Source organism: Pyrus communis, chromosome 8 (genome assembly GCF_041283825.1).
Source record: "Pyrus communis isolate YQ-2024b chromosome 8, ASM4128382v1, whole genome shotgun sequence".
NCBI classification, from domain to species: domain Eukaryota; kingdom Viridiplantae; phylum Streptophyta; class Magnoliopsida; order Rosales; family Rosaceae; genus Pyrus; species Pyrus communis.
The window spans coordinates 6,029,157-6,055,483 of NC_142572.1; the positions used below are offsets into that span (position 1 = coordinate 6,029,157).

The 26,327-nt window shown below is 36.1% G+C and overlaps 2 protein-coding genes and 1 long non-coding RNA gene across 7 annotated transcripts; 1 reads left to right on the forward strand and 2 right to left on the reverse strand.

The window, feature by feature from the left end:
* LOC137718735 (uncharacterized) lies at nucleotides 1-6,129 on the forward strand. 2 transcript variants are annotated; one of them, XM_068458276.2, is made up of 7 exons: nucleotides 1-361; nucleotides 467-570; nucleotides 2,270-2,361; nucleotides 2,476-2,652; nucleotides 4,381-4,479; nucleotides 4,886-5,128; nucleotides 5,547-6,129. In XM_068458276.2, the coding sequence occupies exons 3-7, from the start codon at nucleotides 2,287-2,289 to the stop codon at nucleotides 5,961-5,963; spliced, it is 1,011 nt and encodes a 336-aa protein (XP_068314377.2). In that variant the 5' UTR covers nucleotides 1-361; nucleotides 467-570; nucleotides 2,270-2,286; the 3' UTR covers nucleotides 5,964-6,129. The 2 variants fall into 2 exon arrangements, with proteins under 2 accessions (XP_068314377.2, XP_068314375.2); XM_068458274.2 differs by having other exon boundaries at nucleotides 43-570.
* A 1,616-nt stretch (nucleotides 6,130-7,745) lies between these two features.
* On the reverse strand, nucleotides 7,746-11,523 carry LOC137718648 (2,3-bisphosphoglycerate-dependent phosphoglycerate mutase 1). Of its 4 annotated transcripts, none has more exons than XM_068458200.2 (9): nucleotides 11,287-11,467; nucleotides 10,146-10,420; nucleotides 9,710-9,933; nucleotides 9,257-9,375; nucleotides 9,015-9,171; nucleotides 8,767-8,868; nucleotides 8,550-8,669; nucleotides 8,173-8,237; nucleotides 7,746-8,069 (listed from the first exon to the last, which is right to left on the reverse strand). In XM_068458200.2, exons 2-8 carry the CDS (start codon nucleotides 10,417-10,419, stop codon nucleotides 8,178-8,180), a joined length of 1,056 nt encoding a protein of 351 aa, XP_068314301.2. In that variant the 5' UTR covers nucleotide 10,420; nucleotides 11,287-11,467; the 3' UTR covers nucleotides 7,746-8,069; nucleotides 8,173-8,177. The 4 variants fall into 4 exon arrangements, with proteins under 4 accessions (XP_068314301.2, XP_088554696.1, XP_068314299.2 ...); XM_088698570.1 differs by having other exon boundaries at nucleotides 11,070-11,398; XM_068458198.2 differs by having other exon boundaries at nucleotides 7,746-8,237; nucleotides 11,287-11,523.
* A 10,118-nt stretch (nucleotides 11,524-21,641) lies between these two features.
* LOC148694659 (uncharacterized) lies at nucleotides 21,642-22,494 on the reverse strand. Its single transcript, XR_015965006.1, has 2 exons — nucleotides 22,294-22,494; nucleotides 21,642-22,028 (listed from the first exon to the last, which is right to left on the reverse strand). It is a non-coding gene; the product is annotated as an uncharacterized LOC148694659 (long non-coding RNA).
* Between the last annotated feature and the right edge of the window lie 3,833 nt (nucleotides 22,495-26,327).

Genomic DNA, 26,327 nt, shown 5'->3' on the forward strand with positions numbered 1-26,327 from the left:
ACGAAAACTATAATATGCATCTTTGAATAAGCTAAATATGATTTTCTAAAAATTTCAGAGTTTCTTACTGGAAGAAAACCACAAATATTTAATGATACAATAATGTGATATCCTTAAGACACCGGCGTTTGCTTAAACGTCCCACCCACCATTTCGGTCGTCTTTCACTTGTAAGAATTATATATGTCTACTACGATCCACACATAAATGACAAATGGGTTACGGCAATGAAAAATCCTTATCATATATGCCTTCCAAGCCACAAAAACATATATACATATGTATATGTGTAGTGAAAGAGCACGTTTTTTAGGAAATTCAACCAGATTTCAGCGACACCCCTGATTCGATTTCGATCCAAGTAATATTCTTCGTATATAATCCAAAGTCCAAACTCGCCACGTCTCCGCCCTCTCTCTCTCTGTGTCTGTTTTTACACGAAATAATACTGCCTTGTTTTTCACAGTTGACCATTTCTATGGTTTGGGACAGCTGAGGAGCTCCGGAATAGCAGCTCCGCTCATCACTTCCTGTGAAGCTCCGCCAAAATTCTCAATCTGTTTGGTCAAGGTGGGATCTTGTCTTTTGTTTCCTCGATTTATGCTCCTAATATTTCTGGGTCGGTTTCGATTTGCAATTCTAGTACTTGAAAAGGTTGTCTTTTTACCATGATGTTTGTGATTTGGTGTCTTGGGTTGGGTTGCATACTAAATTACTTATGTTAGTTAAAATGCGATTTTGTGATAATTTAGTTGAATATAAAGATATAACCCATGGGATTGAATTTTGATTTTTTTTATGAATTATTTCATGTGTAATTTGCGAAAATAATTGAGAAGTTGAATTGAGTACAAAAACCCACATGGTGTTTTATGTCAGCAGATTTCCCATTTGTTTGTGGTGTCGGTTGAATGTCGGTCGAAACATTATGGTTTAAGGTAGATTTGGATGATAATATGAGGAGAGTGGTGATTCCAACGTTGTCATGTAAAAGCTGTAACAGAAGGGATTATTAAGTTGATTAGTTGAGTAGATATAGTAGTAATTTGGCTGACAACAGATATAGTCTGAATGGCGGGATAGTTGTGAACAATTGCATTTTTAAGTCTGAATTACTAGGACTTATTAATTTGAAAATGAGGGTTTGGATTCGGACTGGAGACTCGGAGTTTGATTTCAATGATTTGGAATGGTTAGACAAACTGTTGTTAGGCTCCCCTGGTAATAGCGAGGGGTGTGCGTATGCTGTTAAGAATGTCAGCGTAATCTTGTTAGAAGTGATTGCATATGTTGCTTGGGAAAGTTCTCGCACATCAATGTTAGGTTATACAATTGATTTGTGGACTACCATAATTGGTTGAATCGTGAAAATGTCAAATGACAGAGGTTCAGTTTGTTTTGCTGATAAAACAATGTTTGCTCCAAAAATGAGATGAAATTAGGCATTCTATTTGAACTAACTTATGATCCCATGTACATCTCCTCAAAGGTGGGAAATAGAGGATAATCTCGGGAGAAGATATCCAAGGAATTTTGTGATCATGTCAGCTAAAGATCCATGCTAAGTGACATAATCTTGTAGCAATCCAGAAGAAGTTTTATTTTTGAACAATTTGAAAGGAATTATTGAGGGCACAGAGTAAATTGTAAATCCGATAACTTGAGAGCAGATAATTCAACTTTCAATAATGCAACCATTGACATTATTGAGATCTTTAAAATAGGTACCTGAAATAAATTTTTCTCAAACTGTGGATGAATTCAAAAGCATTCATTTCCGTTGTCTTTTTCATTATGTAGTACTTGGATTAGCAGTTTTTTCCCGCTAAAAATGGTTGATTAATTAACAGACGTAACATACCTCCTGATAAAACGAAAACATTTATTTAGTACTTGTAAGATGCAATACCTCCTGACAAAATTAAAACTTTGTGTAGTACTTGGATCAGTAATTTCACCCCTATAAAAATGATTGAGTAATTGATGTAACTAGCTTGTAAAATGTAATATACCTCCTGACAAATTAAAACTTAATATAAATGAGTAAGATCTCATACATGGGCGAATTTCTGTCAGAATAGATACGCGTGAGGTGTGCTAGTCATTCTTGAAGCATGCATTCTTTTTGCTTTTCATAGGATAGAAAACAAGCTTTTTATTACAGATTTTGCTTGTTTATTCTTTATGTTAAAGGATTGGGGAGAGGGGACTGAAATGGGTACATGACAGTGACATTAGTACTTACAGAATCTTTATTTTTGATTTACAGAGTCTTCTCAGAAAACTATGAGTGCGGGAATAAAGAAATCCCCTTCAAATGGCTCTGAGAAGATATTATCATGTGAAGAGCAGCAGGCAAAGGTATCTCCATTAAAAGTTCTCCTTTCAGCATTTTATAAGTGCTTTCTTTAATTTGTTCGAGTCTATAAGTCGGGGCATGATGATTCTACCCTGGAACACTCTTCATGTTTGCAGATTAACGAAGTGAAAAAGCTGATAGGACCGTTGCCTGATAAGTTGTCCATCTATTGTTCGGATGCATCCATCTCAAGGTATCTGAGGGCGAGAAATTGGAATGTCAAGAAGGCAACCAAAATGTTAAAAGATACCTTAAAGTGGAGGTCAGAATACAAACCGGAGGAGATTCGTTGGGTATGCTTCTTTCATAGCCTCATAGTCAGAATTCATCCAGATTGTACCCTTTCATTCTTCTTAGAACAGTATCCATCACTCCTTAGGTTTCTGTAACATGGTTATTCGCCACTCTGTTGGGTTACGAGTTGTCAAATAAAGCCTGATATAAAATTCTGAAGGTTGTTCCTTGACCCTATGTTTGGATGAGGGAATTTAAAGTTCCATGAAATTTAGGCTAAATTTATTAGGAATGCACTGCAAAAATTAGATAAGAGGAACATGAAATTGACTAGATGCAATACATTCAAGAGAACTTTCAGATGACACCTTTCAGGTTGTCATTTGAAAGTCCCTTGTTTCTTATTTATTGTCTTCGTAGTGCATTTGTAGTGTTTTATTAGTAGTTTTGTAGTGCTTGAGTAGTTCAATAGCGGTGTCCATGTAGTGTATTTTTAACCAACAACAACAACAAAGCCTTTTCCCACTAAGTGGGGTTGGCTGTATGAATCCTAGAACGCCATTGCGCTTGGTTCTGTGCCACGTCTTCCGTTAGATCCAAGTACTCTAAGTCTTTTCTTAGAGTCTCTTCCAAAGTCTTCCTAGGTCTTCCACTACCCTTTCGGCCCTGAACCTCTGTCCCGTAATCGCATCTTCTAATTGGAGCATCAGTAGGCCTTCGTTTCACATGTCCAAACCACCGTTACCGATTTTCTCTCACCTTTCCTTCAATTTCAGCGACTCCTACTTTACCCCTTAGATATCCTCATTCTTAATCTTATCTTTTCTCGTGTGCCCACACATCCAACGAAGCATTCTCATCTCCGCTACACCGATTTTATGTACATGTTGATGCTTCACCACCCAACATTCCGTGCCATAAGGCATTGCCGGCCTTATTGTTGTCTTATAAAATTTTCCCTTGAGCTTCAGTGGCATACGACGATCACACAACACGCTGGATGCACTCTTCCACTTCATCTATCCAGCTTGTATTCTATGGTTGAGGTCTCCATCCAACTCTGTGTTCTTTTGCAAGATAGATTCTAGGTAGCGAAAGCAGTCGCTCTTTGGTACTTCCTGATCTCCAATCCTCACCCCTAACTCATTTGAGCCTCCGTTTGCAATGAACTTGCACTCCATATACTCTGTCTTTTACCGACTTAGGTGTAGACCTTTAAATTCCAAGTGTATTTTTAACCATTGAGTCTAAATTTCCTTGGCACTTTGAAAGTCCTTCATGCAAACATAAGGTTTTTATCTTTATCTTTGTTCTGCAATGCATCCTGAGCTGGTTTATTTGGTTCTTGTTTGTGCTCAAGTAGTTCAATGGCGGTGTCCATGTAGTGTATTTTCAACCATTGAGTATAAATTTCTTTGGCTTGTTGAAAATGCCTCATGCAAACTTAAGGCTTTTATCTCTATCATTGTTCTGCAATGCATCCTGAGCTGGCTTATTTGGTTCTTGTTCAATGCACCCAACAAGGGCCAGTTGACACTCTGTATTTTGTAATAATTCATCCTAGGCCCATCAGCAGTCCTTTCCGAATCCAACCCCACATATCATGTAACTGTAAAATAATTAATAGGCCAATTGTCAGACTCCAACATAGCTATAATTGCTTCAAACCCAGATACTGCAATGGTCAACTGGAGTCTTCATGGTTGTGGCCTGTTCTTGCAGTATATGGTATTGGTTACTGAAGAGACTATGTTCTTACAAATTCATCATCTTCATTACTAATACAGGAAGAGATAGCTCGTGAAGCAGAAACGGGGAAGATTTACAGAACGAATTATTTCGACAAGCATGGGAGACCAGTTCTCGTCATGAGACCACGTTGTCAGGTTTTATCTTCTAAACTCTTCTGATACCTCCATGAATATTCTGTATTTCATAAATTAGGCTATTATTCTAGATTAGAATATTTTGTTGGTCTCTGAGTAGCTACGTCTGGGATCTTATCCTGCTGTAAAACTGTTTTTATCGTCAACTTATTTCATCTCACCTAAACAAAAAATCATGTATTGGAGCAGATACTTTTTGCAAAAATAACTTGTCTGACATTCCGATAATAAGCATATTGACGATGGTGCACCATTATTGACAAAATCATTGGTTATATTCATCTTTTTTAAATCCTTTTTATGGGATCTGCTATTTTATAATTTATAGGCATATCCAATGCTCTAGAGATCCAAGTTTCAGAAGAATACTAATTTGCCTTGTTAACTTTTTGTATTTTTATTGTAGAACTCAAAGTCAACGAAGGGCCAGATTAAATATTTGGTATATTGCATGGAGAATGCTGTTTTAAATCTTCCTCCAGGTCAGGAGCAGATGGTTTGGATGATAGACTTCGAAGGTTTCAATTTGTCAAATATTTCGGTGAAGGTGACACGGGAAACGGCACATGTTTTACAAGACCGTTATCCAGAACACCTAGGACTTGCAATACTGTACAATCCACCCAAGTTTTTTGAACCATTCTTTTCGGTAAGTCCATTTGATGCTTTTTGTTCCTCTTGTTTTAAATTTTTCGCTACATCTATACTCCTAGAGGATCATTTATACTGAAGCTGCAACACTTTCAGTTTGTTGTTATACAGCTTTGGCCTTGTCATTGACAGTGTCTTGTTTTGGGAATAAGAATTGCAAATAGCCACCTAACTTTGGCTGCCGGAAGAGTGCCAATTTTTTTAGCCTGATAAATTATTAGTAATAAGCGGTTTCTTTGTATCTTATGCCATTCCTGTTTCCAAGGAGCTGGCCATTTGCTTTTCCCGGTTTAGAAAAGTTCCAAATAGAGAGGATCCTAGTCGCTTAGTACTTGTAGGTTTCCAATGGATGAATTTACAGCCAAAATGTATCAGCTGGGTTCTTCTGATGCTAATAATATCTTTCTTTGTTGCAGATGGTAAAGCCTTTCCTAGAGCCAAAGACTTACAACAAAGTGAAGTTTGTTTACTCGGATGACAACAACGCCAAGAAGATAATGGAGGATCTGTTTGATATGGATAAACTGGAGGCTGCATTCGGGGGAAACGATACTTCTGGTTTCGATATAAATAAATATGCGGAAAGGATGAAAGAGGATGACAAGAAGATGTCCACAATTTGGACGAGAGGAAACCCTTCTTTGGCGGCCTCAGAACCTGCTGTTACCGGTGCTGCTCTTTCATTAGATTCTCTCAAGTTAGACTCAGATTCTGATGCTTCTGATGACGAGAAAACAGACATCTCGTCATCCCATGGGATAGAACCGGAAGTCTCAGACAATGATGAGCCGGTGGCTGCTAGTACCGGAAATGCTACCGAAGGTGTACATTGAGTATAAGAATGGCTAAAGGTAGATGATGGTGACTTAACTGATGTATCGTTGACTCTATTCGTCAATTTATTTTGAGAAATTTTTGGTGTCTCAACGAATGAATTCGCCTTTTGAAGTTAGTTGGAACTCGCGTAGTTCACAATTCAAATAAGAGATTTTTGCATTTGTCTTTTCTTTTTTTCTTGTGGTTCATTCTGCAGAACATGTATTCCAATTCCAGAGCGCATGAAGAACGGTGGCGTTTAAGAGCAGACAGGCGAAAGGTCGGTTTTTGAGTCGAACTCGTTTCCTAAAAAATGCCTGTCGAGTTTGACTCTAACCAAGGTTCGAAAACATGTTAAGCGGTAGTTGGGCGGCGGGTTAGGGCCTAGGGCTTAGGCGGCTAGATGGGGCTTAGGCGGGCGCCTAGGCATACTAGATGGATTTAAGTTAATCTATTATGTCTCGTGTAAATAAGTATCTATTTGTACATAAAATATATGTAATTTCATAAAAAACTACAAAATACATTGACATCAGGGAGTTTTAACGAAAAGTCCGCGGTACCGTTCACTTTAACGAAAAACTACATTTTTACACTAAAAAGTCAATCCTGGTACTATTCACTTTACCCTTTATTTTGTCCTTATCGTTAAAACTTAAAGTTTTCAAGCCATTTTCATTGGTTTTCCTTATATATTAAAGTATTGAAACATTGAAAACAAGGGAACATAATGTAATGTGTGTTCATTTAAGCCTGCAACAATCTCTTACAATTTATTGGAAAAAATACAATGCAAAATGAAAGTTATCTATTTTTTATTTAAGTGAGTTGTGACTTAGGCGGGTGCCTTGGCCGGTCTGGGGGGCTAAGCGGGTGCCTAGGCTGTCTAGGCAGGCGCCTCAGTTGGTCTAGAGGTTTTTTCTTAATTTTCAAACGCTTAAACATTAATCGGGACGGTGGGCAGTTGCCCAGCCTAAACGACGTTAGATGGAGATTTTTAGAATAGTGACTCGGACCCGATGTGTGCGTCTGATACAATCAATCGGTTTTAGAATCGAACTAATCTCCTCCAAAATGCTCCACATATTCAACAGATAAACTCATTTTGCGCATCATGACATTTAAATCTTTCACATCGAAAAAGGGTTATAGGCATTTTCTCACAGCCAAAGAGCTTTTTCGAAAGACAGCTTTAGAAACGAAAAAAAAAAAAAAAAAGTCACTAAATTAGGGCATGGTTTGAAATTGCTTCTTGGAGGGCTAGAAGTGTTTTTTGACAGCCAAAAATTCTTTAGAATGTGTGACATAAAATCTTCAATATCCACGTGGGTCCTAGATTGACACGTGTCGTTAAGTTATAGTTTATGAAAACGCTACATCATAAGTTAATTGTTGTTTTAATAAAAAACTTAATAGATCCAAGAATGATCACTTTTAGGTACCAGACTGGGATGAAAAAAAAAAACTTGATATATGAACTGTTGAAAATCAAAAAACTTTAAAGTAGTAAACAAAGATTTATTCTAGTTTTTAATTATTTTATTTTTATTTTTTATGTTCATGTGGTACCAGATTGACACATGGTGCCTAATCAGTCCAATGGGCGCCATGCCATCATGTAATAGAGGTTCTGACGAAAAACATAATGGATATATGAAAGTGTCCCAAAATTATGACTTTAGATACCAGATTGAGACCAAAAATACTTGATGCAGGAAATGCTGAAAACTAGGAGACTTGAAGGTAATAACCTGAGATTGGCCCTAGAGATAAACTATATAATTTGAATGGTGATAATCTGGCTGACAAAAATAATAATTCTATGAACAAAGATCACATGATGAACTACATGTTCTATATAGGAGGGATGTTCCTCCATCTAAAATGTTTTTGTTTATTTGAATCTATCATTACACGATTACAAACTGGGAGGAAAAAACAACATACAAAACTTTCACTCTCATACAAGACATTGACTTTAACTAAATTTGCTTGCTAAACACATACAGAAAGTACACAGAAACGAGTAGCCAGGTCTGCGAGCTTGAGAACCGTACCAATATACACGTAAAAACTTGAACGAAAGCAATCAACCGGCACAAGACTGCCGAAAGATAAGCCTCCTGAGAAGAGCAAATGAATGTGCACAAGCAGATTTAAGACTTCAAAAGCAGAAGAAAACCCGTAATTTAGGTTCCCTACTTGAGAAAATATTTATGGGGTTACCCATACTAGGAAGGAGCACACCAATGAACCATCTCATCTAACTTCTGCCTGTAAAGAGCCAAACTCTGCAACAAAATTCAAATAGCGGACGCATTAGATCCTTGACAGAAGAACCATAATGAATGCCAATTTGAGATGATTAGGGTCTAATCAAAGCTGTGTATATAAGTTACAGCCTTCCTTGACAGAAGAAGTTGAAACTTTTACGGTGAGAGTGGGGATCCAGTTGCTATGACTTGGAAGCTCCCTTTCTTTCCTCACAAAGGGAAGAGCAGGCACATTATTTTTCCCGGCTGAAATACTAGGAAATTCACCTAACTATTGATACTATAGAATTGGACTGTGGAAAAGTTGCAAGTATACAAGAAGTTGCATACCTTGGTGTAGGCATAAACCCCAGCCTCAGCAGGCCCCGCAGGACTTCCCCTCCGAATGAATTTTCCCTCCTTGGAAATATAAAGCATGGGTATTCCAGTTGATAGTTCTAAACTGATAACCTGCCGAAATATAACAAGACAACACATTAATTTTATCCTTTTCCTGCTCCGTTCCCACAAATTTAGTGCACATCTTAATAATAAAATGGTCTGTTACCTCTTGAGAAGTCAGTTTGTCAAGATACATGATTATGGATCTCAACGAATTCCCGTGGGCAGCAATCATAACATTCTTTCCAGCTAACAGTTGGGGTTCAATCTGCAGCGTTATATATATGCAGTCAGATATTCAGAGCGGCGTACTCTCACTTAAGACTTCAAAAACGACACAAAACCCTTGCATAGTGGATGTAATACAAACAGTTAAGAGGACAAAAAGATAGGTAGGCACATGGTCATTCTTACTTGATCTTTGAAATAAGCAACAGCTCTTTGAGCACACATTTCCAAACTCTCCCCATTGGGAGGGGGAATGTCATAACTCCGACGCCACTCGTGAACTTGTTCCTTCCCATATCTATCTGCTGTTTCCTGCTTATTAAGACCCTGTAATTCCCCATACCTAAAAACAAGATCCATGTCATGCAAGTACAGGGAAAAATAAATAAAAGAATAATAATTCAAAAATGCAAAGATGGAATGGTTACATTCTTTCATTCAATCGCCAATCTGCAACAACAGGAATGGTTTGCTTTATTGTGTCTTCACTGAAAATCTGACTCCATGCCCTAGCCCGTTCACTCTCGTTATGCATTATAACTGGGACCTGCAGGAAAACTGATATAAAAAGGCCGCCAAATGGATATACAACCAGAAGAGAGTGAACAGGAAATATGGAAAACTAAAGGATTTCAGACATTAAAACAGTTTTGAAAATGCAGCTCAAATTAATGGCGTAATATTTATTTTTCCTTTTAGGGTGCGAACATATGTTTTGTCTGCGTATCCCTGCTTAAATACGATGAATGGTATAAAACCAATTCAATCATCTATGAATATCATTTTCTAGTTTCCAGTGCCACTACGTAAAGCCTCCAAATAGCTATTCAAGTGGTTCCTACTAACACTCAACAAGATGTTCATGTTTTGCTCCAAATTACCTTCTTACGACGGTGCTGTGTCATGGCAAGCATGGCAGTCATCTGTGCACGAATAAGTGCAGATGTATAGATCATATCGACAGGTATGTTGCTGATTCTCTTGCCAGCTTCAATTGCCTCTTCCACACCCTTCTTGCTCAGAGGGACATCAACACAGCCTGTGAACAAGTTCTTTTCGTTCCACAATGACTCGCCATGCCTAATCAAAATCAAAGCTGCTTCATCTGCAATGCAGGTGGTTGGAAAATTTTACAACTAGAAATTTAAACTTCAAACTCATATGGATACGGCATATCAATTGTATAAAGAATAAAGTTCAACCAATTTGTTTCTAGGAAAATGAATTATATGACCATGTTATGGGTTAAGCAACAACAAACAATTAACATGAGCATATTTACTAATCACGGATCATTGAATGGTTAAAGCTGCTTACTAGATTTCTTTCGAGAATCATTGGCTTTGGTATGCGAGGGGGATGAAACCATATCAATCACTGAAGCCTGGGAAGCCGAGGCTCGAATTACACTAAGGTTTCTCTGGGAAGAGTTATATCCTCCTCTTTTCAACAGTCCAATATCAACCTCAAAACCCTTTGAAATCAATCTTACTGAGCTTATTGCAAACTCTTGATGCAAGCCGGAATTATTGACATGGCCAAGGGAGTGAGGAGTCCCAATGCTGTGGTGAAATGCAGTAGCAGCAGCCATTCTGAAAATTCGTAACATACCAGGTCAATTCACAACACAAATTATACAAATTAGAGGACAAAAATATCTTAAAATACAAATTATCAAAGATTTTGGGACAAAAACGGGGATGAATAATGAAGGAAAAAAAACATTATAAACAAATGACAAAATCGATATCAGAGAATGAGAATTTGAACTCAGGCCCTCGGGTGTAGGAGTAAGCACTCTTAACCTATTAAGTTACAGTTCCTTGCAACAAAAACGTAGTTGAACTATTGTAACTTGCCATGCTTACAAACAAATGGCAAATATTTTTTTGCATTCCAATATCATATCAATCCTCACATTAGATGAACCGTTATAAGGTTAACGGAGCTCAGGAAAACATGTTAATCCCATCATAATCCACCCCATTTGACCAACACGTGGAAATTAATTACCAGAAAACAATTAGCACTGATTATGTAACAAAAAAAAAAAAAAATCTCTACACAGAAAAAAAAGATGTAAATCCAATGCTGCTGCTCAAGTCCACTATTTCCCAAAGAAAACTAGATCCAAAAAACCCAGAAAGGAATGTTTTTTTGTTTTTATATTTTTCCATATTTTCTCAGATATTCAAACACAATCAAACCAAAATCTAAAATAAAGTAAAAAAAAGCACAGACCTTTGCAGAGATTAGGAGTATCAGAGAGAAACCCAGAAGCCAAAATCCCCAGATGGAAATGCAGATCCAATCAAATTTGAAAAATACAGAAAAGGGTAGTGGGTGCATTTAGCAATCTACATGGTTAAATACAGCAAAAGGCGACAAACCGAGGCACAGAGAGAGAGAGAGAGAGAGAGAGAGAGAGAGAGAGAGAGAGCAAAACAGAGTTTATTACCAGAGAGGTTGACGGAGAAGAAGATGGCTGATGAGTTGTTTGCAGAAAGAGAAAGCTAATACCTACAACATAATATCAATGTCTCTCCATCCCATAAAACATTTCATCTCCCATCAAATTTCAAGAGGAGAGGGAAAGAAATGAACTTGAGTTTTATTTTACATGTATATATAGTACAATCACTATATATATAATCAATATTTATATTTATAAAAGAAATCGTTGTAGTTTGTCGTCGTCAATAAAATCGTTCTAAGGTCGTATTTAAATCAACAGTGTATCGACAAAGGGCTTGCCAAAGTTGTCAGCAGATTGGTGGGCATTTGTGCCTCTGACTATGTTGTGTAGGTTTGACTTCATTCCTCAATTCTCATCGTTTAATAATAATAGTTCTTGCAGTTCTAATTAGGTTAGAAATATAACGGTGTAAATCTTAGAAAATTTTTATGAGATTCTATCATATTTTAATTTTTAGATAGTATCCTAAAAATAATATCTTATTAAAAATGTAGTACCTGTTGGGTCAAGATTTTATGTTTCCTACTATTATAAATAGATGCACAATATGAATTATATTAAACTCTCTATTTTCCTTGCCAGACTATCTATTTCCCTCATTATATTCGTCAGTTAAATAGACTCTACAACACAAGTTTAATTTTTCTTTTTGGTACAAATGTTAATTTGGATGATAGAAGTTGATTACATGGTTTTTAACTTGGATAAGAAGATTTGAATAATAGTTTGGATAAAGAGTCAGTTAGAGGTGGTAAGGATTATTCATCAATGGATTTAATTGATAAATTACAAGTTAACGAACAAGTTTGGAGCAAGATTTTCTAGATACAATGGCTTATAAGTTCGACATTACCAAAACTTTGTGAGTTTATTTTTACTAGTGCATTTATAAGAGCATGCATTGATGTTGAACATATTGCACTGCATGCATGTAAAAAATAGTAGTGTTTTTCTTTTTGTGTAAATAAATTAACAGTTTTTTTTATTTTTTATTATCTTTTAGTTTAGTAACTCTGAACACCTTGGTGACATAGGTTTTTTACTTTCGAGGTCAAATATCATAAAAGACTTGTTGAATTATTAACTAAATAAATAAAAAATTAAAAAAAAAGAAAGATTGGTAGATTGTTATATTTGGCATCATGTTCTTTGTAGGATGACCAATTTAGGATGGCCTCATCTACCACTAGAGGTTTTAATTTTCATGGGGCCATACTTGAAAGAGCCAGGTTATGGATGGGTTAATCTATTTTTATTTATTTATTTATAAAACAAAAATGATTTTGTCTTTTGAGTAGGTAGAAGGGCCATAATATAGGCTCTAATTAAATATTTTGCTAAAACGATTTAATTAATAAGAATACACCAAACAAAGCAACTCTTCGAAATCACCAAATTTATATTAAGTCTTTTTCTAAAAGGTTTAATTAATAAGAATAAATTAATCATTTATTTATATGATTTAGTAGTATTGTTCTTTACTTGTAATTAAGAAATTTTAAATTTGAATCTTGAAAATTTTAAGTTGGAAACTAATTTATACACCAAACAAAGCAAACCCTTCGAAGTCACCAAATTTATGCTACCTACCTCCAATACTACCAATTCCACACCTCCTCCCTTTCTGGTGGGAATTTTTTTTATAGAACACATGCTTGTTTTTGCATTGTTTGTTGCATACCAAATACATGCATCCATTTGACACCTAACGCCTCCCTCTACATTTCTTTTTGGTCAAACGAACTCCTCCCTCTGCATTCAAATGTTTCAATATTGAACGTTTCCAGATTTTTCCACGTGGAAAATCAACGAGGAAGGAAAGGGAGGGAAAATACTAATAATTGGAAGGGTAAACTGTTATTTGACTTTTTGAACTATTACCCTAGTTGAAATTGACTACTTTAACTATTTTTTGGGTAAATTAATCCCCTGAACTATTTGAAATTAGCCAATTAACCCTTTCTCGGTAGATTGGATCCACTATTTCGTCAAATTTAAGGGCAATTAGTCTTTCCATCATCAATTCTTACTTGTCAACTATAATCACCAATACAATTATGACATGTGGACACATAATAATGTGTAATGACAATTTGAAATGGTCTGTTATGTAAATGTTTAGTTTATTTATTTATTTATTCAAGTTTTCTTATTATGCTATATGTTTTACACATTATTTTGTGTCCATGTGTCATAGTTTTATTAGTGGCATAGTTTTATTAGCGGTTATTATTGACAAGTAAAAATTGATGATGAAATGATTAATTTGCTCTTGAATTTGATGGAATGGTTGACAAAATCTAACAATAAGGGGTTAACTGGCTGATTTTAATTAATTCAGATGATCAATTTCGACTAGGATGATAGTTCAGGGGGTTAAACCGCAGTTTACTTTGATTGGAATGGTGTGTGATGAGAATATTCTAGCATATTACTTAAGTCTAAAGTTGGAAAAGAAATTGCAGTATTCATGTTGCATATGGAATGGGCCCTCTATTTCGTTCTAATTACATTTGTGCCATTGGATTTTTCGGTTTTGGGCTTTCCTTCATGAAAGATGATGAGTTTGGGCTGCTCTTTTGGGCCTGGATTGGGGTGGGGATGAAGCCTGTTCATAAGCTACAGTAACAATACCTACATTTCGTTTTATTTACAAGACTGCCACTCAGCTGGGTTTTTGGAATTAGGTTGGATTCCAAGTATGGGAGGCTTAGCCCAATGAAAGATTGGTCCAGTGGAAGACTTCATTTTGAGGAGTGCTTTATGTAATCGGAAAATTCAGAATGTTTAATTTATATGTTATTCAGTACTATGGTCTGGTGATATTCATCTTCACTTGGAAGTGAGAGGTTTTAAGTTTGAATCTCGTGGATGGCGAATTCGATACCAAAATAGGTTGCCTATTGTGTGGCTTAGCCGAACTCCTCATTCCCTTAGTGTAAAATTATCGATGTATTAAAAAAAAAATATATCTATGTTGGCCTTTCACTTAGAATTACTCACTTCTGTTTCACTTAGAATTATAATAAGCTTCTTCTGGTAGGATTGGCAAGTGGGTTCGTTGTTGTTTACCTTTTGTATCTTTCATTCATAATCTTTCATTTAATTTTCAATCCCGCAACAACGCGTGGGCCCAAATTTCTAGTGAGTCCCTAAGTTCTAACATATGCTTCTCTTACATGTGTTGGTTTATAATTGATTACAGTTTGTTAGAAGACTTTAGAGTATACCTTGAAACTTATGAATGTGATCCTCAATGGCTCAAACTTAGGAGAAATTATATCGCCAAGACACAAAAATTCATACCTACCCCGCACCCTTGATTCCCACTCTCTGATCACATCCTCTCTCTTTTTGGCTCTCGTCCAGTTTCGGATAGAAAAACTTCTAATTTAGGTGACTTCACTTAAAACTATGCACTTGTTTTAGGCTTAGTTGGCTTTTGCAGTACGCTACTTTTTGAATTCAAATTTGAAATTTTCTCACAATAAATTATTATAATTTAGAACAGGATAACGTTTTGTAAAAGAAATATATTAAAAACTATTTTAGACAAGGTCATAACGCTAACCTCCTTTTAGGTGGGTGGAACTCAAAGGTCCTTATTGATGCTTTTAATAGGACCATTACCAGTACCACCCCCTAGTATTTGAGCGCCTTGATGTTTACGTTCATAAGCTTATTTGTAGATTTCAAGACATCTTGTTCCGTCATATTTGTCAAAAAGTTAATTTTGTGACGGATGTGGGTCACGCTTCTCTCACTATTGTTATTTGCTTGCAAAGTGAAAACCCAAATTGCCTTGTCTTCTTCATATCTGTCAGTGCCCAATATGATGTAAGAGCTGATGATTATAATCCACTTAGTCTAACTCAAATGAGATTAGGATCTTGATAATCTCTGTAACCAGCAGAGTGGCATCCATACATAACTCAATTCCAATGGACTATCTTGATTTGGTTTGGCCCGTTGTTATAAAATGGTCTGGGCTTGAACCTTTAAGAAAAAACTTTTCCTTTCACAATTTGGGGCTTTGATAATTTTAGCACCTTCAGGATAAAACTTGAACATTGATGATTCAACTTAATAACGCTTCTTTTATTTTGATATAAAGATATATTTATACTGAAGTTTTTATTACAAGAACGAAATTTCTTCTTTTGAGTCCGAAAACAGTACAAAAGAGAAGAAAGACCCTACAACCTCAATCCAACTTTTAAAATGAATACAAATAACGTAAAAAAAGTTTTTATTTTCTTATTTTTTTTTGTTAAAAATAAAAATAAAAATAAAAATAAAAATAATTAGAAGTAGTGTTTTCAACAAGAAAATCAACGTAAAATTTCACAGTCCTACTCCTAAGTCCTAAATAGGGCTAGGCAATGGTTATGACAGCAAGTAACTGCGGTTAGTTACCCACAATCGTTTATGCCTTACTCACATAACCGTTAATCCGCTGTGTAATAATTGTCATAAATTTCTTTTTACCCACATAACCGTTTATCCGCTGTGTAATAATTATCATAATTTTCTTTTTTGATAATTGAACGCATGGGTTTTTTTTTTTCCACCAATGTGATAAATGGCTACTTGCATAATTGAACGCAGTTATAAGTATGTATTATGCATTTCTCTATTCCAATCCTCTAAGTCCTCAAATCACTTTGAAAATTAAAATAATAGTATACGGACAATATGTTTAGCTATTATCAATAAAGGTAATATAATACATATTCTAAGAATTAATTGGGTTACTAATAAAAAAAACCTTTCATTACTTAATTAATGAAACAACTAAACCCTTTGTGAAACTCAACCCGAACAACTTATTTACTAGTAACTTCAGATCAACAAGAAAGATTAATCCTTCTTGGATAAAAAACCATTGGCAAGGCAAACCATTCTGGCTTGACTTTTAAGTTTAACAATCCAAATCCTAATCCCAACTTTGGCTGCAGAAAAAAATATGTAAGAAATGATCGATAGGTTTGAACTTTAATATTTATGCTTTCGGATTATGATGAACTAACTCCACCCACTTTCAAAATTTCCAAGTCAAAAACAATTAAAAATCCACAATGACAAAAGCAATTATTTTCTCAGTTCTTCCTCTTCCGCAAGCATCTGGGAAGATTATGAATTTGAATTGTTAGCATTCTGTCATCCGGCGAGTCGATGACAGCCGGAGAGTTTGAATTCGACGATGCGTCGACTCGGTCAACCCCTTAGGGTTTTCAATTTTTGTTTTTTAAATTTTACAAATAATACAAATGGTTAAATAGGTACCCGTTTGTATTCCCACGTAATATCCACGTTTACTCATTTATATTTCACAAGTAAATGGTTATACCCATAACCGTATATTTATTTTAACGGTTACCCATAATTGTAACTATTAAATTTAAACAGGTGAACAGTTGCAATTACCATACTGTTGACCCTAAAAATTACAAAACCTATGTGGCGCGCAGGCCGAGTAACTAATAAGCTAACTACGTCCTTCGGTCGAATGCGAGACGTGCCAACTCGTCGGCCGAGCTTGGCCGATGAGTAAAATTTGTTGATGTAGCTTTGAGTGCGTCGTTGACTTCTCTATCTTGCGATTGCGACCGAGGAAGGAACACTCTCGGTCTCTGGGTTCTACAGCCTGAAGACAAGGCTGCTAATTCTGCGGAGTTCACAAATTGTCCGAGCCCGATTCGGTCACCGTGGTTATATTCGTGAGAGTATAAGCACGTCGAATCGAGACCAAACTGTATGGGCACAGGTACTCGAACGTGATGTATGTCTTGATGGTAAACGTAGTTCGGCCGTCGGAATGCCGAACCCTGAAACTCACTTGCGAGTATCCAATCATAAAACCACTCGGCGTCCAGTACGCCGAGCAATGTGATTCGTAACACCTGACTATGCCGAGAAGGCTAGCAAGGTGACCTCTGCCAATAAAGGTTCGGAAACCCTTTTCGGCCGAGACTTAGATAGATAACCGGTCGACCTCGACGCAGTGCTGTTTATCCAAACTGAAGGTGCTTCTCGGTCGGCTGATTCTGCGGCAGCAGTGCTGTTTATCCAAACTGAAGGTGCTCGCCGGGTGCTTCCACAGTGCTGTTTATCCAAACTGAAGGTGTGTCGGCTGGAAAAGAAAGGACAAAACTCAAGGTGTTTGAGAGGTTTTGCGCAGGGCAATTGTATGATGATTTTTAAGGTCCTTGAATGGTGTTCGCAGCCTTGTATTTATAGAGATCTGCAAGCCAAAGTCGCGAAAATCAATCCTAATTGTACTGTGACTCTAAGTCTTTATTGCTCTCATCTTATCAAAATTTTGTTGTCATCCTGCAAACTGATGCAATCCTGCTTTGACTAATAACCTTTATCCCTCATTATCATAACCTTCTGCCAAAGACCACATGCATACATGACTCCTTCACCAATTCCTAGATAAGACCACGTGCACCAATCTCATCCATGAATTCCAAGTCACTTTGTTCCGAAACAACCACCTGGATATATCAAAAATTAGGTTTTAACTATCCTAGTTATTATTAAGATATAATATTACGATAAAAATCAAAATATTACTTCTCAATAATAACTAAAAATTATTTCAACCACTTTATCAGCCAACGGTCTAAAATTCGTCTATTCAACGGTCTCGATTGCTCAGGTCGATGGTGTAATTTTGGGTCCAAACACATACTCAGGTATTTTACCCAGGAATTGGATCCTCTCCCGAGCAGGAGATCAGGATCCTCCTGACCCATAAACACAGGCCGTTGGATTTTGATCCAACGGCTACAATTATTATAACTTTTACTGGGGTCCCCTGTTTGTAGCAGTTGAATCAAAATCCAACGGCTACAATTATTATAACTTTTAGAGAGACCCCCTATTTGTAACCGTTGAATCAAAATCTAACGGTCTATGTTAGTGAGTCAAGAGGATCCTGATCTCCTGCTCAGGAGAGGATCCAAATTCCTTTTACCCTTCGCTAGTCCTAAGTCAATACATAAGTTTATTATTAGTACAGGTACATGGAGTCCGTTAATCACAAGCATGCTTCTAAGGCCCAAGTCAATACATACGTTAATTTATGGAAGAATTTAAAGTCGTGAAAAAAAAAAAAATTAATTGGAAAAAAATTTCCAAGGTTTGCGCCATGTCGTTTTCTTGTGGAAGAAATAATATTCTGCAAGTCCTGTATTTTTTTTCTTCTCTCCCAACCCCCTTGCTTTGGGTTTGTTAGACCGTTGATTTACGCGAGTATTGAGTTAAATGTCTTTTCTACATTGCAAATTCTCTTGTACGACAAATTCCTTGACGGTCAAGTCTGCCGTGATAAAATTCAATTGAAACTCGAATTTCTCAGGATGCACCAGGATATCTGTGGAATTATCCCAAAAAGTTCTTCCACTTGGGTATTAAGAAATGACTAGTCAAAGTCGATAATTATTGCAATACTGCAAACAATTCTGCGAATTTGTTAGTTATAGCTAGTATGATTGGGTTTTGAACGGTTTGATGAGAAAATGGGTAGCACATTATGCGGATATTTCTTTTTTTTGAGTACATCGATTTTTTTACATTAAAAGGAGGGAGAGTTCGGTTAAGTTACACAATGGGTAGCCTAGTTTGGTATTGAATTCGTCATCCACGAGATTCAAACCTAAAACCTCTTATTTCCAAATGAAGAGGAATACCATTAGACCGTAGAACGGAGTGGCAGCACATCATGCATATTAGTTTCTTTCTTTCTAAAATAGACAATATTTAGTCTACTATCGTTTTGATTGAAAGGAGCACTAAAATAACATGTCTAAGTGAAAGTGCACCACTACAAATCTACCACTATGAGTTTTGCCCCTTACGCTTATCTTTCCTTTGACCAATTTTGCTTCGTGGATAAACTTTTTCCTTTTGTCAACTTTGCTTCTAGAATTAAGTTGTCAGGCTTCAAATTCATGAAATTATGGTTTTGGAAAATACTATTTAAATAGCTTGTTTATTAATTTCATGAGCTTCGCCGAGGACTAAAAGCAAATTGAGTGGCCAACTTGCAAGCATTTCAATTTCTAAGTACAGTAGTACAATTCTTAAAGAAATAAGTAACTGGGGCGTTTGTTCCGCCGGACTATCTCGGACTGGATTAGCTTCAAGGACTAAGCTGGACTGGCTTAGACTAGACTAAAATGGACTAACTTAGTGAAGCGTTTGGTGCAGTATTGGACTAAGAAGCTGGATAATAACAAATTCTAATATTATTTTATTTAATATATAAATTATTAATATTTTATTATGATCTTATCTTTTTCTCTATCTTTTCCTACCATTTCCGTCCCACTCTTTTCCTCTTCTCTCATCGTCCCACTCTCTTCCTCTTTTTTTCCTCTCAGACCTCTCAATTCATGTCTCTTTCTCATTCCTGGTCAAACTCCTTATTGATTCCAGTCTCTATTTCTCTGTCCTCCCTCCCTCTCTAGCTATGCGTTGTTCGAACGGAACCTCATGGCTCCAATTTTCCCGACGAGTTGCAGGTTTCTCGATGTGTTTTTTGGCCAACCCTCATTAAATTGGATGAAGTTAGCACCGCCAAAAAATTCATCACCATCCGTGGACCGAGATCTTAGCTTTGCATGCTCGAATTTGTCATGGATTTGAAGAAGCCCAAACAGGCCGAGACTTCCAGGCCATTTTCCGGCCACATTCGACCATATTTTGGCCTCGATTCAAATAAAATCGTAATCTTGTCACTCCCAGCTTCAATTTGGTATATTTTATATGAAAGTTGGTTGTGAAATGGATCTGAAAGAGAGTTGGGAAGTTAATGATTGATCTAGGTGACCGGCGATGATGAGGAGTCTGTCGGGAGTGGTCGTTGAGCATGACAAGGACGAGAAATAGAGGATAGTCTTAGCTAGTCCCATGGTTATTGGGGGGTCTCACTAAGACCTCTTAGTGAAGGGTTTTGTCCATGCTAGTCTCCTTTAGTCTCATTCATGTTAGTCCCAGCATGGAACAAACACAGTATTGGACTAATAGCTAGTCCAGTCCAGTCCAGTCCGAGTTAGTGAGGGCAAACAAACGCCCCCGAAATCTTTTGTGAGTTTAAATTTGTCTGTGAACAAGCTCAGGGGGCGTTTGTTCCGCCGGACTATCTCGGACTGGATTAGCTTCAAGGACTAAGCTGGATTGGCTTAGACTAGACTAAAATGGACTAACTTAGTGAAGCGTTTGGTGCAGTATTGGACTAAGAAGCTGGATAATAACAAATTCTAATATTATTTTATTTAATATATAAATTATTAATATTTTATTATGATCTTATCTTTTTCTCTATCTTTTCCTACCATTTCCGTCCCACTCTTTTCCTCTTCTCTCATCGTCCCACTCTCTTCCTCTTTTTTTCCTCTCAGACCTCTCAATTCATGTCTCTTTCTCATTCCTGGTCAAACTCCTTATTGATTCCAGTCTCTATTTCTCTGTCCTCCCTCCCTCTCTAGCTATGCGTTGTTCGAACGGAACCTCACGGCTCCAATTTTCCCGACGAGTTGCAGGTTTCCCGATGTGTTTTTTGGCCAACCCTCATTAAATTGGATGAAGTTAGCACCGCCAAAAAATTCATCACCATCCGTGGACCGAGATCTTAGCTTTGCATGCTCGAATTTGTCATGGATTTGAAGAAGCCCAAACAGGCCGAGACTTCCAGGCCATTTTCCGGACACATTCGACCATATTTTGGCCTCGATTCAAATAAAATCGTAATCTTGTCACTCCCAGCTTCAATTTGGTATATTTTATATGAAAGTTGGTTGTGAAATGGATTTGAAAGAGAGTTGGGAAGTTAATGATTGATCTAGGTGACCGGCGATGATGAGGAGTCTGTCGGGAGTGGTCGTTGAGCATGACAAGGACGAGAAATAGAGGATAGTCTTAGCTAGTCCCATGGTTATTGGGGGGTCTCACTAAGACCTCTTAGTGAAGGGTTTTGTCCATGCTAGTCTCTTTTAGTCTCATTAATGTTAGTCCCAGCATGGAACAAACACAGTATTGGACTAATAGCTAGTCCAGTCCAGTCCAGTCCGAGTTAGTGAGGGCAAACAAATGCCCCCGAAATCTTTTGTGAGTTTAAATTTGTCTGTGAACAAGCTCAAAGGCTCAACTTGGAACCTTTGTTCGTACAATATAACCAACTTTCTGGCTCCATCCCCCAAGAGATAGAGAATATGAAGAAATTGACTGAATTGCATTTGGATTTAACCAGTTAACATATTTGTTATAGTGGACAACTCAAAAACCTTTCAGTGGGCTATAACCATTCGACTGTTCCAATTCCCAAAAGCTTGAAAACATGCAGAGCTTATTTATAGTTTGTCTTGATGGGAACCAATTACAATATATCACAAGACTTTGGTGTCTATCCAAATCTTGATTTCATATATATGAGCCACAATAAGCTTTACGATGAAATCTCACAAAAATGGGGACAATGATCACGACTGAAAACCTTACTAATTGTGGAAACCACCTTACTGGTAGCATACCTCTCAAGCAAGTAAAATTTATAGAAGACTTCAAAGTCATGAACGATGTTATTAATTGGAAAAACTTTTACTTGTGGAGAACAAGACATTCTGCAAGTCCTGTATCTATGTTCTTCTCCCCAACCCTTTTTATTCTGTGCATGTGGAGAACATAACATACTTATCACATACGCCTTCGCAGTATTTCTACATGAAAATGGTATTCAATATGTCAATATACAATACGAGCTGAGGAAGATTTTGTGTGTGTGTGTGTGTGTGTACATATACGAAATGTAAAATTCTCAATTTTTTAAGAAAATTCACCAATCAAATATGAAGATGATCACTAAGAAGAAATCCCTAAAGCCCGATATTCAATTATAGTTGAAAATCGAAATTAAGCCAAAACGAAACCTTCACTACCCAAATTTAGCTAATAATCCACTAACCCAGCACAAAGTAAAATCACCTCTAGATGACTGCCATTGATTCAATGCAGAGAGAGCTTGAGCTGCTTCATATTGATATGAAATTAGAGAGGGAAGAGTGAGAAATCATGAGAGGACGGAGAGCCAAATGCCGGAGTGAGAGATCGTGAGGAGGCGGGGGACAAAGTGAGATAGTGAGAAGGCGGAGGGCGAGAATAGGGCAGTGAGTCAACGGAGTAAGAGAGACTACTTAGTATGTCTTAGATAGGATTTACAAAATTACGAAACTAATCCTCTTCAATGGGTGATGATGGGCTTTGTGGGGTTACCCAAAACCACCTGTTAACAGTGGACAAGAATTGTTTGCCCTTCCACTTCTGGTGCCCTCCTGTGCCCTCCTGTTTGTGTGATCACAGTTAAGTCACGTTAACATTTTATATTACTATTCATTTTTGTCTTATTATCTCTATAAAAAAATAATATAAAATATTGATGTGGCTTAACTGTGACCACACAAAATAAGAGGGCACGGGAGGGTATCGGAAGTGGGAGGGCAGACAATCCTTGTCCTTTTAATTCAGCCTTTTAAGAATGTCAGTTGGTTAGAAATTTTACGAGTAAATTGAGTCTTGTTAACGGGTTGAGTCTATTTTGCCAGCTCTATTGTCAACTAATTTTTGTTAAAGTTGATTGTAAATTAGTTGTCCAATTTTGTTCAATTTTTTTCACTCTTTATCTTCAGTTTCACTATTATAAATACAAACTAACAATTCCAATATTTCTATGAGCTTATTCTGAGCAGAACTTGCATATACCTGCCTAGGCAATTAGTCATTGTTTCAATTAATACCTAGGTGTTTGAAAATTAAAAAAGGGCGCCTAGACCTGTTGAGGCGCTCGCCTATATCGCCTAGGTACCCGCCTAGCCCGTCCAAACTTGCCTAGGCACTCATCTCGGTTGCAACTCACTTAGGCAAAATACAAAACTTTCAATTTGCATTTTATTTTTTTTCAATAAATTGTAAGAAACTTGTTGAATACTTAAATGAACACACATTATATGCTTGTTCCCCATATTTTCATTATGTTCCAATACTTCGTAATGTATATGTCATTCTATTTTGTAGTTTATAATAAAATTATATATATATTTTAAGTATAGATACATACTTATTTACCCGAAATATAATACATTTACTTAAATCTGCTTAGTTCGCCTAGGCACTAGGCCCTAGTTCACCGCCCGACTAACGCCTAACTTCTTTTATAACCTTGATTTATAGAAGACTCAAAAAGTCATGAAAGACTTTGATTTTGATTTGGAGCATGTTAATTTATGGAACAATCCAAAGTCGTGACAGAAAATATTGATTGGAAAATATTTTTTTGTTCTTGTGGAAGAAAAATATTCTGCAGGTCCTGTATTTTTGTTCTTCTTTCCCAACCCTTTTTCATTAGACCATTAATTTACATGTGAGTTGAAGATCTTTTCTACATTGCAAATTCTCTTGTACACAAATTCCTTAACAGTATGTTTGGATGAGGGAAATAAACATGAAATTTTGGTAAAAGTTGGAATTTATAAATTGACAGGCACCAATTCTCTTGTTTGGATTCATAAACATAGAAATTTAGAATTTCCGCGTGGAAAAAAAACTTGGAATTTGGGACCACCAAATCCCAAGTTCAAATTCCATGTAAATATGTGTCATTTCTCAATTTCTATGATTGAGAATTTAAAAATAACAAATTCCGTATTCAATTCCATTGTTATTTTAGGTTAACCAAACAAGAAAATTTACAAATTCTAGAAAATAAAATCTCGTCATTTCAATTTTCATCATTTTTAAATTCCTTAGTAATCTTAAATTTCTTCACTCAAACATAGTGTAATGCTCAAGTCTGCCGAATTATAGAATCCAATTGAAACTCTAATTTCTCAGCATACACCTGGATAATCTCTGAGATTATCCCAACAAAGTCTCCAACTTGGGTCTTAAAAAAATGACAAGTCAAAGTCGATAATTATTACAATACTACCAAAAACAATTCTGCGAATTTGTTAATTATAGTATGATTAGGTTTTGAATGGTTTGATGAGAAAGTGGGAAGCACATCATGCATATTAGTTTCTTTCTTTCTAAAGTAGACCATACATATAGTCTGCTGAAAGTGCGACACTACCAGTCTACCACTATGAGTTTTGATTGAAAGGAGAACCAAAATAACATGTTTAAGTGAAGGTGCAATGTTTTCTTCGAAACCATCATAGAGGTTGATGTGGGGTGAAAAGCGTCAAGTGTGAGGGTAGTATTGGTAAAGAAGTGAAGTATTTTATGATAAATTGTAAATTAAAAAGTAAGTATAGAGTGTATCAATAGAGTGTATTAAGTAAGTGAGATATAGTCAACAATATATATGGTATGTTTGAGCTTTCCTAGCTTGGGAACCCCTCGGCCACGCACACCTCTGCTGATGTCCTTCTACATTGCTTTGGCATTTAGCATATCTTATCGCACTTGCTTTTGTCCCTTTTTTACTGCAGTTGCTCGTGAAAAACTGATGAAAACAGTAACAAATCTTCATGGACAAATTGTAGAGAAAGACAACAGGCACACAAAAGGAAAGGAACACACAAGCATGAAATAAAAATGTTAATTTGACTTCAATTCTGTTGCTCTTATTTTTTCCTCTAAAATAGTACAAGTTTATTTATTTATTTATTTATTTTTTCCTTTTTAATACAAATTGTTAATGTTGATGATAGAAGTTGACTACATGTTAATGTATGTGTGTTAATTTGCTCCCCTATTTTTGACTTGGACAAGAAGATTTGGATAACAATTTGGACAGAGAGTTAGTTAGAGGTGATAAGGATTATTGATCAACAGATTTAATTGATAGATTACAAGTTAACTAACAAGCTTGTAGTCAGATTTTCTAGATACAATAGCTTATAAGTTTGACATTAACAAAACTTTGTGAGTTTATTGTTAATAGTGAATTGATAAGAGCATGCAGTGATGTTGAACGCACTGCGCTACATTCATATAAAAACAGCAGTGCTTGTCTTTTTGTGTAAAAGAAATTGAGGGATTTTTTTTTTTATCATTTAGCGGTAAAAAAAAGCTCTAACGGTCCAAAATTAAATTCAACGGCTAAAACATTTAAAAGAAATTATTTAAATCAAAATTCACCAAAAAACTCTATAAATACCTGTATTTGTTCAAACATCCACCCAAAATTCACTTTTCTCATACAATTCTTCCATTTTTTTTCTACCCACTTCCAAAATTTTCAAGATGACAAAAGATCATATTAGAGGGAGGATCCTTACAAGATGGCATTCGATTTTGATGTAATGAGGGAGGATCCCAACAAATACACTTCAAATAGGAAGAAATTATTCCGTGACAAGCAAGCGGAAATTATAAGAAGGAATGCCGCAAGGAAAATCTTTGAGAATGATGATCCATCTAATGTCTATTACCCAAGTCCACCACAAAATCCACTACAAAGTCAAGGACCAAGTCAACCAAATGTTGATGAATATTATTGGTATTAGTAATTTTTGTAATTCTTATGTAGTATTTTACTTATCGTTTATTAATCTTTATTTAGTGTTTTAATTATTGTTTGTATTAGTAATTGTTGTAAGATTGAAGCATACTATATAGAACTATTTCAAGTTTCAAAGTTTTAATCTTTATCTTTATAAAAATGTAATTATTGTTCCATGACTTTCATGTTTCAAGGGAAAGGTTTAGTGAGTTTCATTTTATCGGAATTTAAATATTTTTAAGTTAAAATGTTCATAAAAATAAATCAGGATAATTTACATAAATTTTACTTTTAAAAAAAGTTATCGACAAAAAATTAGGCTAAAATCATTCTTTAATAATCTCGGCCTAAAATTTTAAGCCAAAACTTTTGGAGGATAAAAGTTATTTTTGAGTTAAAATCTAAATTTTTTTTATACAACACAATCACGAAGGTAGACTTGGGGCGAGTTTGGGGTTGTTGTACCTTTTTTTTTTTTCAAAACTGTTTCTGCTGTGCTGTGAGAATAAACAGC